We start from the raw sequence: 12,096 nt of genomic DNA, 5'->3' as shown, positions 1-12,096 counted from the left end.
TAGTGAGGCAATTTAGATATTTTTGCTTCTGAGATCCCCAGACCAAGCTCTCTCTCCGAGCACACCTGGATCGCTTATTGTCACATGACTTATTTAGAACTCTGTATGTTGTTTGTGAAAATGCAGCTAAATGTGGTAGTGTCCTATAAGCGTGAAGGCATTCTCTCTCAAATGTGCCCTCTCCCTCATCCTCTTGCATGGTCACTGGAAATGCTCTTTTACAAGCAAAAGAGAAAGGCATGTCGGAATTCTGAGCCCATTGCTTCTGACATCATTGCTGTCAGTGTTCATCTATTGCATCGTATATGTGAGACAGTATGGCAGCGTGGAAATCCCACAGTCTTTGTGATCAGAGGATTGGAACTGTGTCCCTGGCTTATCAGAGAGCTGAGTGCAGACTCTTTAGCATCTCTGAATGTTTCTATAAAAAAGTGATAGTAACCATGTGACTTAAATCCCAGGGTTTATGATAAACCTGATGAGTTCATGTTGATGAAAGAACAAGATAAACCATAGAGGATTGTTATTATTATGACCCAAATCTCATTCCAGTTTTATGGGGTTCTCTTTGGGAAAAGCAGAAGACACTGTCTCTTGGCACTGAAGCAAGTTTCACCGATGATCTTACCCAGCTGAATGCAGAGGGGACCGGGGTGTCTTCACAGCATGGGTGGGACTGCCTCTCCTCATCAACGTCTCTCCAGGCGTGTCCACCTCATGGTTTGGGTGCTCTGTGGCCTACGACTGAGTAGCTGAGGCTCAGGCTGGTCTGTCTCTCTGTGCTGCCCTCCTCACAGGAGCACATTTAGGCTTTGATCTCATTTTAAACAGTGAACAGAGGGTCCTTACAACCCAACTTCTACCTCCTTGCTTGACTAGTCTTTCATTTCTCTTCCTCCTTACTCATAACAACAGCTGACACGGCTTCCAGAAAGCACTAATGAAGACCCTGGGATCTCATCTGTGTTCCAAGCAGTAGGTGCATCCTCTGTACCTAGGTTAAGCCCACTTTATCCAAGAAGCTCTCTGGATTCCCTAAATCAGGTCCCTCTGAAGTCTCGGTGTATCCTTCCCAGCCCCATATGACACTATTATCACTCATCAGAATCTACTCTGCATCAGGGAGGTGTGGACACAGGTGCAAGGGAACCTGGGTGGGGGTGAGGGAAGGCTTGATTTTTATTAATATTTATAGTCCCTGCCACCTCTTCCCCATACCTCATGCCAAGCTTTGTGCTTTGTGCTCAGTAAACATAAGCAAGAAGAGCATTCAAAAACAGGAGTTATAGTGAAGAGGTGAGGGTCCTGCCTTAGGGTATTCGCAGGCTTATAAGGGGGAATGGAATACAGGAATGAGAAACTCAAAAGTGAATTCACCTATAATAGTAACCTTAGGGTTCCCTCCTCTCCCAAGGTACTGTGAGTCCGTAGGTAAGTTACAAACTCAGGGCTTCCCTTAGATCTGCCTATGTCCATTCTGGACAGTTGCTAGAGTAAACTGGTGCTCAGTCCCACTGTGTCTGATCCTCACTTTTCAGAAAAATGAAAATTTCACAGCTGCATGAAGCGAGAGCCGAGAGCTGTGGCCTGACAGTCCCCTGGCTCTGTCTGGTCTAGGTGGTCCTTCCTTTCTCAGGTGGTGGAAAGGAAACAAGAGAACCCCAAAGAGCTCAGACCTAGCATTTTCTAATTGAGAGGATCTGTTCTGTGATGGCTGCAATTGACATACTACTGGCATGCTCCATTGAGCACACAGTATGAACTCCTCTGGCACCGGCAACCCTCGGTGTGGGGCTAGCTCCAATGGAGTCCACAGGCGCCTGACCCAAGAGTCTGATCCAAGTCTCAGGAGATCCAAGCCCCAAGAGAAAGATTCTAGGATAATGGGGCAAATCCTTCAACCAGACCTTAGCCAGTGATCCAGGTCCAGGGCTTGGCAGTCTCTCAATTGCAATTAAGGCAAACGAAGTAGATATGGAGCCACAGCCCTTGAAGTCATAATGGTAAGTGAACAAACCAAGGTGCAAAAGGACACCAGGAGAGCGATTTTCAACTGGTGTGCTGCAAGAATTTTTAAAATGGGAATACCTGACGATTTAGTCAGGGGCACGGACCTCTTTCCCTTAGATTGTTAAATTTAAAAAATGACAACAGCCAACACAACAATAGCCATCTGGTATGAATGAATCAAAATCATACCTTTTTTGGTCAGATCGGCTAAAACATATTTTTTGGTGTGCTGCAGAATTTTAGTAATTATGTGTGCGACGAGATGAAAAAGATCAAAAATTGCTGCACTCAGATGTCATCCATGCAAACAAGCATGTGAATTTGTAATAAAGTGGAACCGATGTTTGGGAAGGATGTGTGCTGACATCAGCAGAATGGTTTCCTCTTAGAAGGGAGGGCAGGGAGTAAGACGCAGTGTTCATGGCTGTAGTGCTTATTTGTAATCTTATTTCTGAACAAATATCCCGAACAAATATATCAGGCACAAAAATCTGTTGAATCTTGGCAGTAGGAATATTCTTTATTTCCTGAGTATTTGAACATTCTACAATAGCCAAAACTTAAAAAAAAGAGAGAAGGAAAAGAGCTGGGTAAGAGGACAAAGATAAGAAGAATTCTGTTTGTGAAGAGCTGTCCTACACCTGTAACCACTAGCTGTGGTTCTCAGTTCTAACTGCGTATCGGAACTACCAGTGACATTCAGGGATCCCCTCAGACTTAGGAATCAAGCCAGAGTCCCACGTAAGTCGGTTTCCGGAAGCTGACCCCATAGTAATGCTGACCTCACCAGGGTCAGATGAGATGCCATAAGAAGTGAACACAAACTTCTACTGGTCTACCAACTATCAAGTCTACACTGCAGGTTCTCTCAACAAGGTCCTGATCTGACATCGGCCTTCTGTCCCGGTGAACTTCTATTCTGATTTCAGAAGCCACTTCTGGAGTAGGCTTCTACTAGGACTTGCTGTTAGGGGAAACCTTGGTGTGTTCTAGCCACAGGCAGTCAGGACAGCTGAGGTCATAGAGCTTGATGAAAACTCAAAGCAATCTTGCTAGTTCTCTGCCTGTCAGGATTACTTCTGACCACACTGGGCATGATGCTGTGAGAACACTCAGCATTCAGGAGTCACAGGGATTTTCTGTGGATCTTTTGGGGTCCCCCAGCCCTCACTCAGGGGATTCTTGTTTTGTCTCATTTCAAACTTCTGAACCCATTTCCTCCTTTTTGGGGTCTGAGAGAAGGTGAAGGGAAGCCCCGCATAAATCTGCCGGGGGGATGAAGAATGTGTTATGTGCTTTGATGAAATGAACTTTGAATTGTAGTCCTGGCTCAGGGCTAACTGTGTCCTGTGACCTTGGATGCTCCTCTCTGGGCCAGGAAAGGCACTTCCCTTGGGCCTTCCTGCATGTAAAAATGTCATGAGATGTGAGCTCTGTAAGAGATCTAAATACCAGGGCAGCATTGGCCTTTTTCTTGGATCAATATGGCTTTTTCGTTCTCAGCTCCTTCCTTGAGGGCATAATGGGATGCTATGCATGTTGCATGTGCCCAATAAATATTTGTTGATGAGAGAAATGAATAAATGAAGTGTTTTGAGAAGTGTATGTACAACCTGAGCGAGAGACTGTTATAATTAGAAAACTGTGGCTGGAGCTGGGAACCCAACTGAGGTACTGGTTCCCGGTGCCCTCACTATCAGCTGCGGCTGTCCGGGCTCCCAGACGGCCTGGGCCTGCGCCAAGACTCAGAATGCTGGCTTTCAACAAAGCCCAAGGGACAAGCCATCCATCATAGAAGGTAATGGTGCGTGGAAAGATTTGCCTCCCCTCCTCCTCTCACAATCTTCTTCAGACTAGTGGCTGTTGGGAAAGAATCTGACTTTCCCAAGAGAAGAAAGGCCAATTTTAGAACAGTTTTCTTTCTTCCTTTTTTTTTTTTTTCTAAGCAAGCTAGTGCCAGTACAGGACATTCTGCATGGTTTCATGCTAAGGTATTCCCGAGCTTTCTCAGACTTTGACCATTTTCTCTCCCCGTGGTCATTCCTGCTACCTTGGCTCTCAGTTCTCCATCTCACTATCTATGCCTTCTCCTAGTATCACCCAATCCGGAAGGCAGTAGTAACAATGAGGCCTCTTGGCTTCTGGAGCGAATGTAATGGGCTCAGTGCTGACCTCCCTGACTTGCTCACCATCAGTATAAGTGACTAAGGGTGGGTTGGACAGCTTCTCTGATGGAAAAGAGCCCTTAAGAAGAATCACAGTGGCTCTTTCTTCTCTTCCATATCTACTTGTGATAGGTCTAGGTAACAAGAAGTAGAATAATAGAAAAGTAAATTCTGGAGCCTTGCTATGTGAACCCTGAGCCAGCAGCACCACTGGCATCACCTGGGCACTTGTTAAACATACAGAACCTCAAACTTCACCTCTGTAACAAGATACTCAGGTGACTTTCATGCCCACGAAAGTTTGAGAAGTAGTGCTTTGGCCCAGTGGTTCTCCATTGTGGTCCATGGACCAGCAGCATCAATGCCACCTGGGAAATTGTTAGACATGCATTCTCAGGACCTGCCTCTGACCTGCGTGAACTCTGCTTCCACGAGAGGCCTTAGGGTGGGTGTCATGGTCCAGGAACAGCTGCTATGCTGATGTGCTCCTCCGTCAAGTGCATAGGGTAGTTTTGGGCACCAAACTCATACTCAACATTGCCTTGAGGTTTTTTGATTTCTTAAGTGAGTCTTTCCCCATTCAGAAGTCCAAGTAGAGACTGACTTCTTTGCCAGCACCCTGGGTTAGAGGGTAGAGATTTTATACCCGCTTTTTACTAAGGTTGTTGCCCATTGAGAAAGAGGTAGAGACTTTGTAGTTTCTTTTTACTTGAGGATCACAGCTTGGCATAAGGTTCTCAGATCATGCTCCTTAAAGCCTTGTCTCCTGGTCTGTGTCTGCTAGTGACGTGTTTGCCTATTAGGGCCCAAGTCAGAATCTGGGCCTCTTGTCCCTCTCTCCCAGGGCCATTGCAATTAGAGAGTATATTCTTCTGGCATTCAATTCCATCATTATTTCAGGTATCTATGGAGTTTGCTTTCTTTCTTTCTTCTTTTTTTTTTTTTTTTTTTTTTTCTGTATAGAAAACAGTTTTATTATAATTACCCCAGGTGTTCATGCTCTAGGTCACACCTCTTTCTCAGATCCGGCCCAGGTTCATAGGCAAGTTACCAGATTAGCAAGTAAGAAAATTGTTCTGCAAAATATTAACTGTCAGCTTAAGGCATTACTAATATTGCAGAAGGAAGCAAGGTTACTAGGATGATGATTTCTGGGACAGGAACCCTCTCTGAAAGGGCCAGCCCATGCTACTGTCCTACACAGGAGTTGACACTCTTGCTCTGGGTGACACGTCACTCCTTTCAAACCCACATCATCATACACAAAACACTGTCTATTCTTCAAGCTTTAAGATTTAGAAGTTAGTTATATAAAAAGTACTGTCTCAGAAGTCTCAGCACATCTGTGGACCTCCCAGAAGGCTTACTCAGTCCTCCCTGGCTGGAGCAGGAAAGGATGGATTTATATGGAAGGTTGGTCAGGCTCAGTTTTAAAAAATGAAGTCTCTACTAGAAATATGGAGCCAGGGCGCAGAAACCCCTGCTGCAATCACATGCTGAATCATTGTCCTCCCAGAGAGCGGGCTCCTACGGTGCTTTCAGTCCATGGAAGTGCTCAGAGCAGGGCAGGCCAGTGTGGCCACGGAGCTGCTGCCTGCCTCACTGCATGCCGAACCACTGCTCCTGGTCAGCCCATTGGGCCGCCTCACTGTCGCTGCCCTCCAGGTCCCCTTCTTCCCCACTCCCTTCCATGTCGTCCACATCCTCCTCCTGAGTGGCATCCGTGGGACTCTCCTCCTTCTCCATCTTCTGCATCCCCTCTAGAGACTTCTGGTCATTGGGGTCCAAACTTAGTGCTATACTATACTGGTCCATTGCTTCCTGATACTCATTGACAGCTACAAGGAAATCTCCTAGGATCCGATGCAGGACACAGTCACTCTGATTAGCTAGCGTGTTCCTCAGCAAAGCAATTCCATCTTTGTATTTCTGCTCTCTGCTAAGCAGTTCTGCTTTTTTCACCACAGCCTTAATGTAATCCAGCCTTTGGTTCAGGGCTTTATCTAATAAAGTTTTGGCTTTTTCCTGTGTCACTGGGTCTTCAAGACAAACTGGCTAAAAGGGTAAGGGTTTGTGCATTTGCTCCTAGAGTTTTGTAAACATTGTTAGCCATTACCATTGCTTCACGAATACTGTTTGAGGCTAAGTAACATTCGATGAGACCTTCATAACAGTCTAAGCGACAAGGTGCAAGCCGTATAGCCTCCCGAAAGTGGATTATTGCTTCTTGGACTCTGCCCATGTTCCTGAGTGCTGCTCCCTTAAGCAGCAAAGCTTGAACACTATTACTGTTCAGCTGAATGGCCTTTGCTCCTAAATAGAGGGTCCGAAAGTAACGTTTGCTATAGAAGCTATGACACCCCGAGACCACCCAGGGTTCTGCATGCTGATCAGAAATATTGAAAAGTCGGCAGCCAAGATTCTCCACATCCTCCAGCCACCCTTCTTGTGCCAGGAGGTAGCCATATACGTCCATTCCTTTTATTAGATAAGGATCCAACATCTGTGCTTGTTCAAATTTGAGGACGGAGTTTTTATTGTCTCCAGCTCTGAAGTACAGATCTGCTAAGCTTCCCAGTAGATCCACATTATCTCGTAATAACGACTTTTTCTCTAGTGAACAGATGGTATTGATTGCTCTTGAGTTGTCACCAGTATGCACAAAAGCATATGCTTTGATCCACACAGAGAGCCAGTCCAAGTTAGGCATGATCTGGATGACGTTCATTGTCATTGATGCCACCTCTGCCCCTTTTACAGATAGGGACAGCAAACCTAGAATGGCATTGAGGACTAATGGGCACTGTCTCAGCACTTCCTTATAGCTGGTGACTGAAGGGTGCTCCTGACCAGCCTTCTTATACAAGTTTGCCAGCATCATGTTTATTTTGGGAGGTCTTTGTCTTGAAGGGATTCCATCAAGTATAGCAATGGCATCTTTATCTTGCTTTAGCATTGTGTAACATTCAGCCATTTTGTATTTCACTTCAATTTCAGATGGAAGACACTGACTCTGTGGAGTGGATGTAGAATTGCCAGCTGAAGGTCTCACTTTTGAAGTTTTACTTAAGGCTTTCTTCTGCTGTAAAGCCATGGTATACTTGCTCACAGCATTCCGATAATCCTTATCATGAAAGAGAGAATCTGCATGATACACCAAAAGCTGGTACTTCTGAGATGGGGAGAATAACTCACTACATTGCATGTTCAATCCATGTTCGGGGCGCATACAGGAGGCAAATGATCGATGTTTCTCTCCAAAAAAATGGGTTGTTATTACTCATTGTAAGTAACAAGCTGCTGAGGAGCCGCACGTTGGAGTGCAGCCCTGCGGCCGCCATGTCTCCCCCGGCTGCGGGGAGCCGTGGCAGCGGCACGAAAAGCCGGTCTTGCTTTCTTTCTTATGAGCCCAACTGCATATTTAATTTAAAAAATTATTTTATTTAGCATTTTTGTTGTTGTTGTTGAGGTGGAAGCTTGCAAGGGATTTGGCCTACCATATAACTGTAAGTCACGCAGGGGTCCTCAAACTTTTTAAACAGGGGGCCAGTTCACTGTCCCTCAGACCGTTGGAGGGCCGGACTATAGTTTAAAAAAAAACTATGAACAAATTCCTACGCGCACTGTGGGCCCGGGACAAGTCGGCTGCTAAGCAGGACAGGCAGCGGCACCCGGCGGGCCGGATAAATGTCCTCGGTGGGCCGCATGTGGCCCGCGGATTGTAGTTTGAGGACGCCTGTTAGTGTTTCAAGGTTCCTTTCTAGACAAGGAAGTCATTTGTTGGATTAGTAGAGGGAGTCTGTTATCATTCTAGACTTTTCTACCGAGTCCTCCTGATGCTAGAGCTGTGGTCGGCAAACTGTGGCTCGCGAGCCACATGCGGCTCTTTGGCCCCTTGAGTGTGGCTCTTCCACAAAATACCACAGCCTGGGCGAGTCTATTTTGAAGAAGTGGCGTCAGAAGAAGTTTAAGTTTAAAAAATTTGGCTCTCAAAAGAAATTTCAATCGTTGTACTGTTGATATTTGGCTCTGTTGACTAATGAGTTTGCTGACCACTGTGCTAGAGACTCAGAGCAGAATAGAATCTAAGTTGTAAGGAGGCCCAGGCCACCTGAGAGATTATTTTTAAGCTGCTTCATCATCAGCCATTGGAACTGAAATGCTCCCTCCATCCCTACTCCCCTCCCTAAGCCCCTACCCCAGGCTGGTTTTATGTACACAGTCTTCTATTGGGCTTGCTGGGTGTGCTGACCCTGCCCAGTGACAAATGGAAAAGAGACACTGTACCTGGTGACCTCCTTGAAGAAGATGGCGTGGAAACTATCTCCTTTCTTCTACAGCGTAGACATTGTTTGTCCTAATTTCAGTTTTCTATGCTGTTAGGAAGTTGTTCTTGTTATTAGTTGTTATTAGTTTGTTAGGGTGGGAAGTAGAGGTGTTGTTTGGGGATTTTTCTTTATAGAACAGTTATTCACGTGCTCCATCCTTACATTGAAAATGAGAAACCAGGGTCTTATTCTTGTCAAAGTCTCAGAAGATATGTTTTGGCACGCACTATGATTGCTGTTATCTTGACATGGAAAGAATAACACAATAAATTGAAATTTTAAGGGGTAGAGGAAAGGTGGAAGGAAGGGTAAACTCATAGAATTCCTTATCTTTCACAGGAAGAGGTTAAAAGAACTGTCTAAACACCAAATTTAACATTCTAATTAAATCAAGGAATAAGTCAAGGAATAGAGGCATAAACATTTTATTTTATGTTGCAATGGTAACGGCAAGAGAATGAAACCCAGAAATGCTGAAGGAGGTTGTCTCTGGAAGTCAGTGGAGGGAAAATTTCTTCATTTTATGCCTTTCTGCAATGTAATTATGTTTTCAGATCATGGGCATGCAATTATTTCTGTAAGAATAAAAGCCATTTTCCATGTCTGGTGGGTCAGAGATAACTGTGCCCTGGTCAGCAGGATCTAGCCAGAGAAATGTTTTGATTTCTTGTGCTGCCAAATCTGTCTTCTTAAACAAGATAAAGCCGTGAGGATAAGCTCACTCTGACGTGACAGCCTGTTGCGAGGGAGACAGATAAGACCCTGTTCTGATGAAGGGGCGTGGGAGTGAGAGAAGGTCGACTGCCTGTTAAAGGTCAGGCTGCTGGGGCAACTCTTGTTCGTTTCAGGGTCATATCATGTTCAGGAAGACAATCTGGTGAGTAAGAATTTTCTACCTAAACAACAGGGAAAGGAGAAGAGAGGAAAGAGTGCTGTATTGCATTTTCCTTCTGCCTAGTCTCCCACACTTAATAATCAGCTTTTCTGACCACTTTAGGGCCCTAGGTTGGTGTCCTTAAGTTGTTTAAGTTAAGGAGTAGCCTAGAAAAAGTAAAGACAAAAGACATGTTAGCCCAGACCATCCGTGAAAAGGAAGGATGCGTGAGCACAGGGTCCTGTTCCTATTGATCTGCAGTGATGGCAAATTGGAGCTGTGAACCCTGGTCCCCAGCTCTTGGATGGGGCTATTTGTCCTAAAGGAGACTGAAGGGAAGAGACTTCCACAGTGTCCCTAAACGTTGTAGTGCCAGCTCCCCACCCGGAACTCCTGCCAGGTGTTTACTGTGCTCAGACCATTATCTGCACTCGAAGAAGCTTAGTCTAAAGCAGGGGTGGGCAAACTTTTTGACTCGAGGGCCACAATGGGTTCTTAAACTGGACCGGAGGGCCGGAACAAAAGCATGGATGGAGTGTTTGTGTGAACTAATATAAATTCAAAGTAAAGGAGCGGAGGGGAGAGCAAGAGAACCCTCTGCTCTTTCGGCTCCGCGGGCCGGATAGAACAGCCGAATGGGCCGGATCCGGCCCGTGGGCCGTAGTTTGCCCACAGCTGGTCTAAAGCCTGGGCCCTTGGTATGTAACAGATGAGCTGGGTCTTTCCAGTAGGTTTTCAAGTGGTATTCAAGTCTCTGATTTCTTCTTGATTCATGGCAACAAAGGAAGCCGTCCTTTCCCGTTCCTTGAAAAAGCACTCAAGACGATGTGGCCAATGGATACATGCACCGTGTCCTCTGGGAAGCAACCATCCAAACCCACTGGCCCAACCACGTGCTGTGCCCTGTTGTTGGAAATCTACCCTTTGCGTTGTGCTGTATGTGGTTCTCCAGGGTTAAGTGAAGTTTTAAGTTTCCCCTCCTCCTGCCCTTTGCATGCACTCCATGCTCTCTGTTCTTTATGGACACCATAAGTTCATGTTCCCGTGCCTTTGCACAGCCTCTTCTCTGTGCTGCGATGTCCTTCTTTACCTCTTGAGTTTTCAGGACCTTCCTTGATAACCTCACAGCCTAATCAGTCTGTTTTCTGGCTGGTGGAGCACTTTGTACATACATGGGTATTGGACTTGGCCCTTTGTATCTGTGTCTCCCTTATTCCCTAGGGTCAGGGATTGTGTCCCAGTCCCCAGCAAAGCTCCCATTCAAGTGTGCACCCTGGAGCCTCGGTAGGCATGAGTCTGAACTGGGACAGGCCTGGGTAGAAGTCCTGGCTCTGCTGCTCACTTGCTGTGTGACGGCTCAGAGCCTTGTTTTCCCATCTGTGAGGATGAGAAGGGTATGATTAAATCAGACCATTCCCGAAGAGTGCTTTGCATATACTAAATGCCCAATCAAATTCAACTCTAATTATTCGATGGAAGGAATGTAGTGTGTACAATTTCAGATGTTTTTGGAGCCCACATTCTCTTCATCTTTTCTCAGCGTGAATGACAAAAAGTTTAGGGCTTGAAGATGGGGCCCTAAGACTATGATAGGCCAATCTTCACACGCGGAAAAACATGCATTCCAGATGGGAATAAACAACAGTGCTGGAGAGGTTAGCTTTCCCATCGCCTGTCTCCAGGAACTCTGGCAGCTTCAAGGCTGCTCAGAGGCCATTCATTTAAGACCTCTACAGATGTTAAGTGCACATCAGCATTGGAATGTTCTGATTTTCGCCTCTTTTCCATCGGTCGATGATGTAGTTTTAGGCCATCTGACCTTGTTCTGTCATCTTAGACTTGTGGTGCATAGAAAACAACTTGCAAAGCCTACAGTATCTTCTCTGGTTCCCCAGGGTTTTGAACAGCACGTTTCTGTCAAAGGCTAGAGGCCAGAATTTAATCTCAAACATGGGCTTTGGTTGCCACCTGGTGGGCAAATGCCATATTGCAAGCATTTTTTTTTCTTGCGATAGTTCACAATTACGCGGAAAATGGAGTATTGTTCAAACTTTTAGATTTGTTTCCATCACTGAAGGCAGTTGGCCAGGCCAAGAATCAGATCCATGAGTTAACAAATGCGATTCTGCAAGCTGAGCTCTGGAAATTCTGGTCCCAGAGAAGGAGACTTGGGGGAAGTGAGAGACACATGTTTAGTGTGAACCACACACCTCACTCAGACTCCAGTAAGACTGCCACTGTTCTCTTCTGTATGTACTTACAAAGGAAGGTGTGACCCATCTCTGGTTACTCTTCACAGTGTTACAGAGCTGTCCTCACCAGTGGGGCTCCACTAACCATGACAGTGACCCTATCTCTACTTTTTCTGTCTTTCTCTTTATTTTTTCAAGGTACTTGTCCTGTTTGAGCCTGATGGTAACCCAGCAAGGTGGGCATTGCCGACATAACTCTTCTGACTATTTTGTACGGGAATTGAAATGCTTTGTCTCAAACCAGAGAACTGTTTTAGGGTGCTGCTGGGACTAGAACACAGATTTCTTCCTTTCTTATCCCAGTTTTGCTATTTCTCTCAGGAGCCCTGGACTCTTTCTTGGAGGATGATATTTATTTTTTATTGTTATTTTAAAATATATTTTCATAGATTTAAGAGAGGAAGAAAGAGGGAAAGAGAGATAGAAACATCAATTATGAGAGAAAATCATTGATTGGCTGCCTGCTG

At 45.5% G+C, this 12,096-nt stretch overlaps 1 protein-coding gene across 1 annotated transcript; it reads right to left on the bottom strand.

The window, feature by feature from the left end:
- Positions 1-5,774: 5,774 nt before the first annotated feature.
- On the bottom strand, positions 5,775-7,474 carry LOC308245121 (anaphase-promoting complex subunit 7-like; the record flags this gene model as incomplete). Its single annotated transcript, XM_080661864.1, is given in 3 exon segments — positions 5,775-6,228; positions 6,230-7,369; positions 7,443-7,474. Coding segments are annotated over 3 exon segments (1,611 nt in total). The 5' UTR covers positions 7,460-7,474.
- Positions 7,475-12,096: the final 4,622 nt, after the last annotated feature.

The sequence above is a fragment of the Plecotus auritus genome, assembly GCF_963455305.1.
Source record: "Plecotus auritus genome assembly, chromosome: 3".
Classification (NCBI taxonomy): Eukaryota; Metazoa; Chordata; class Mammalia; order Chiroptera; family Vespertilionidae; genus Plecotus; species Plecotus auritus.
The sequence above is the reverse complement of the archived record's forward strand: the minus strand, read 5'-3'. Positions and strand labels throughout refer to the sequence as shown.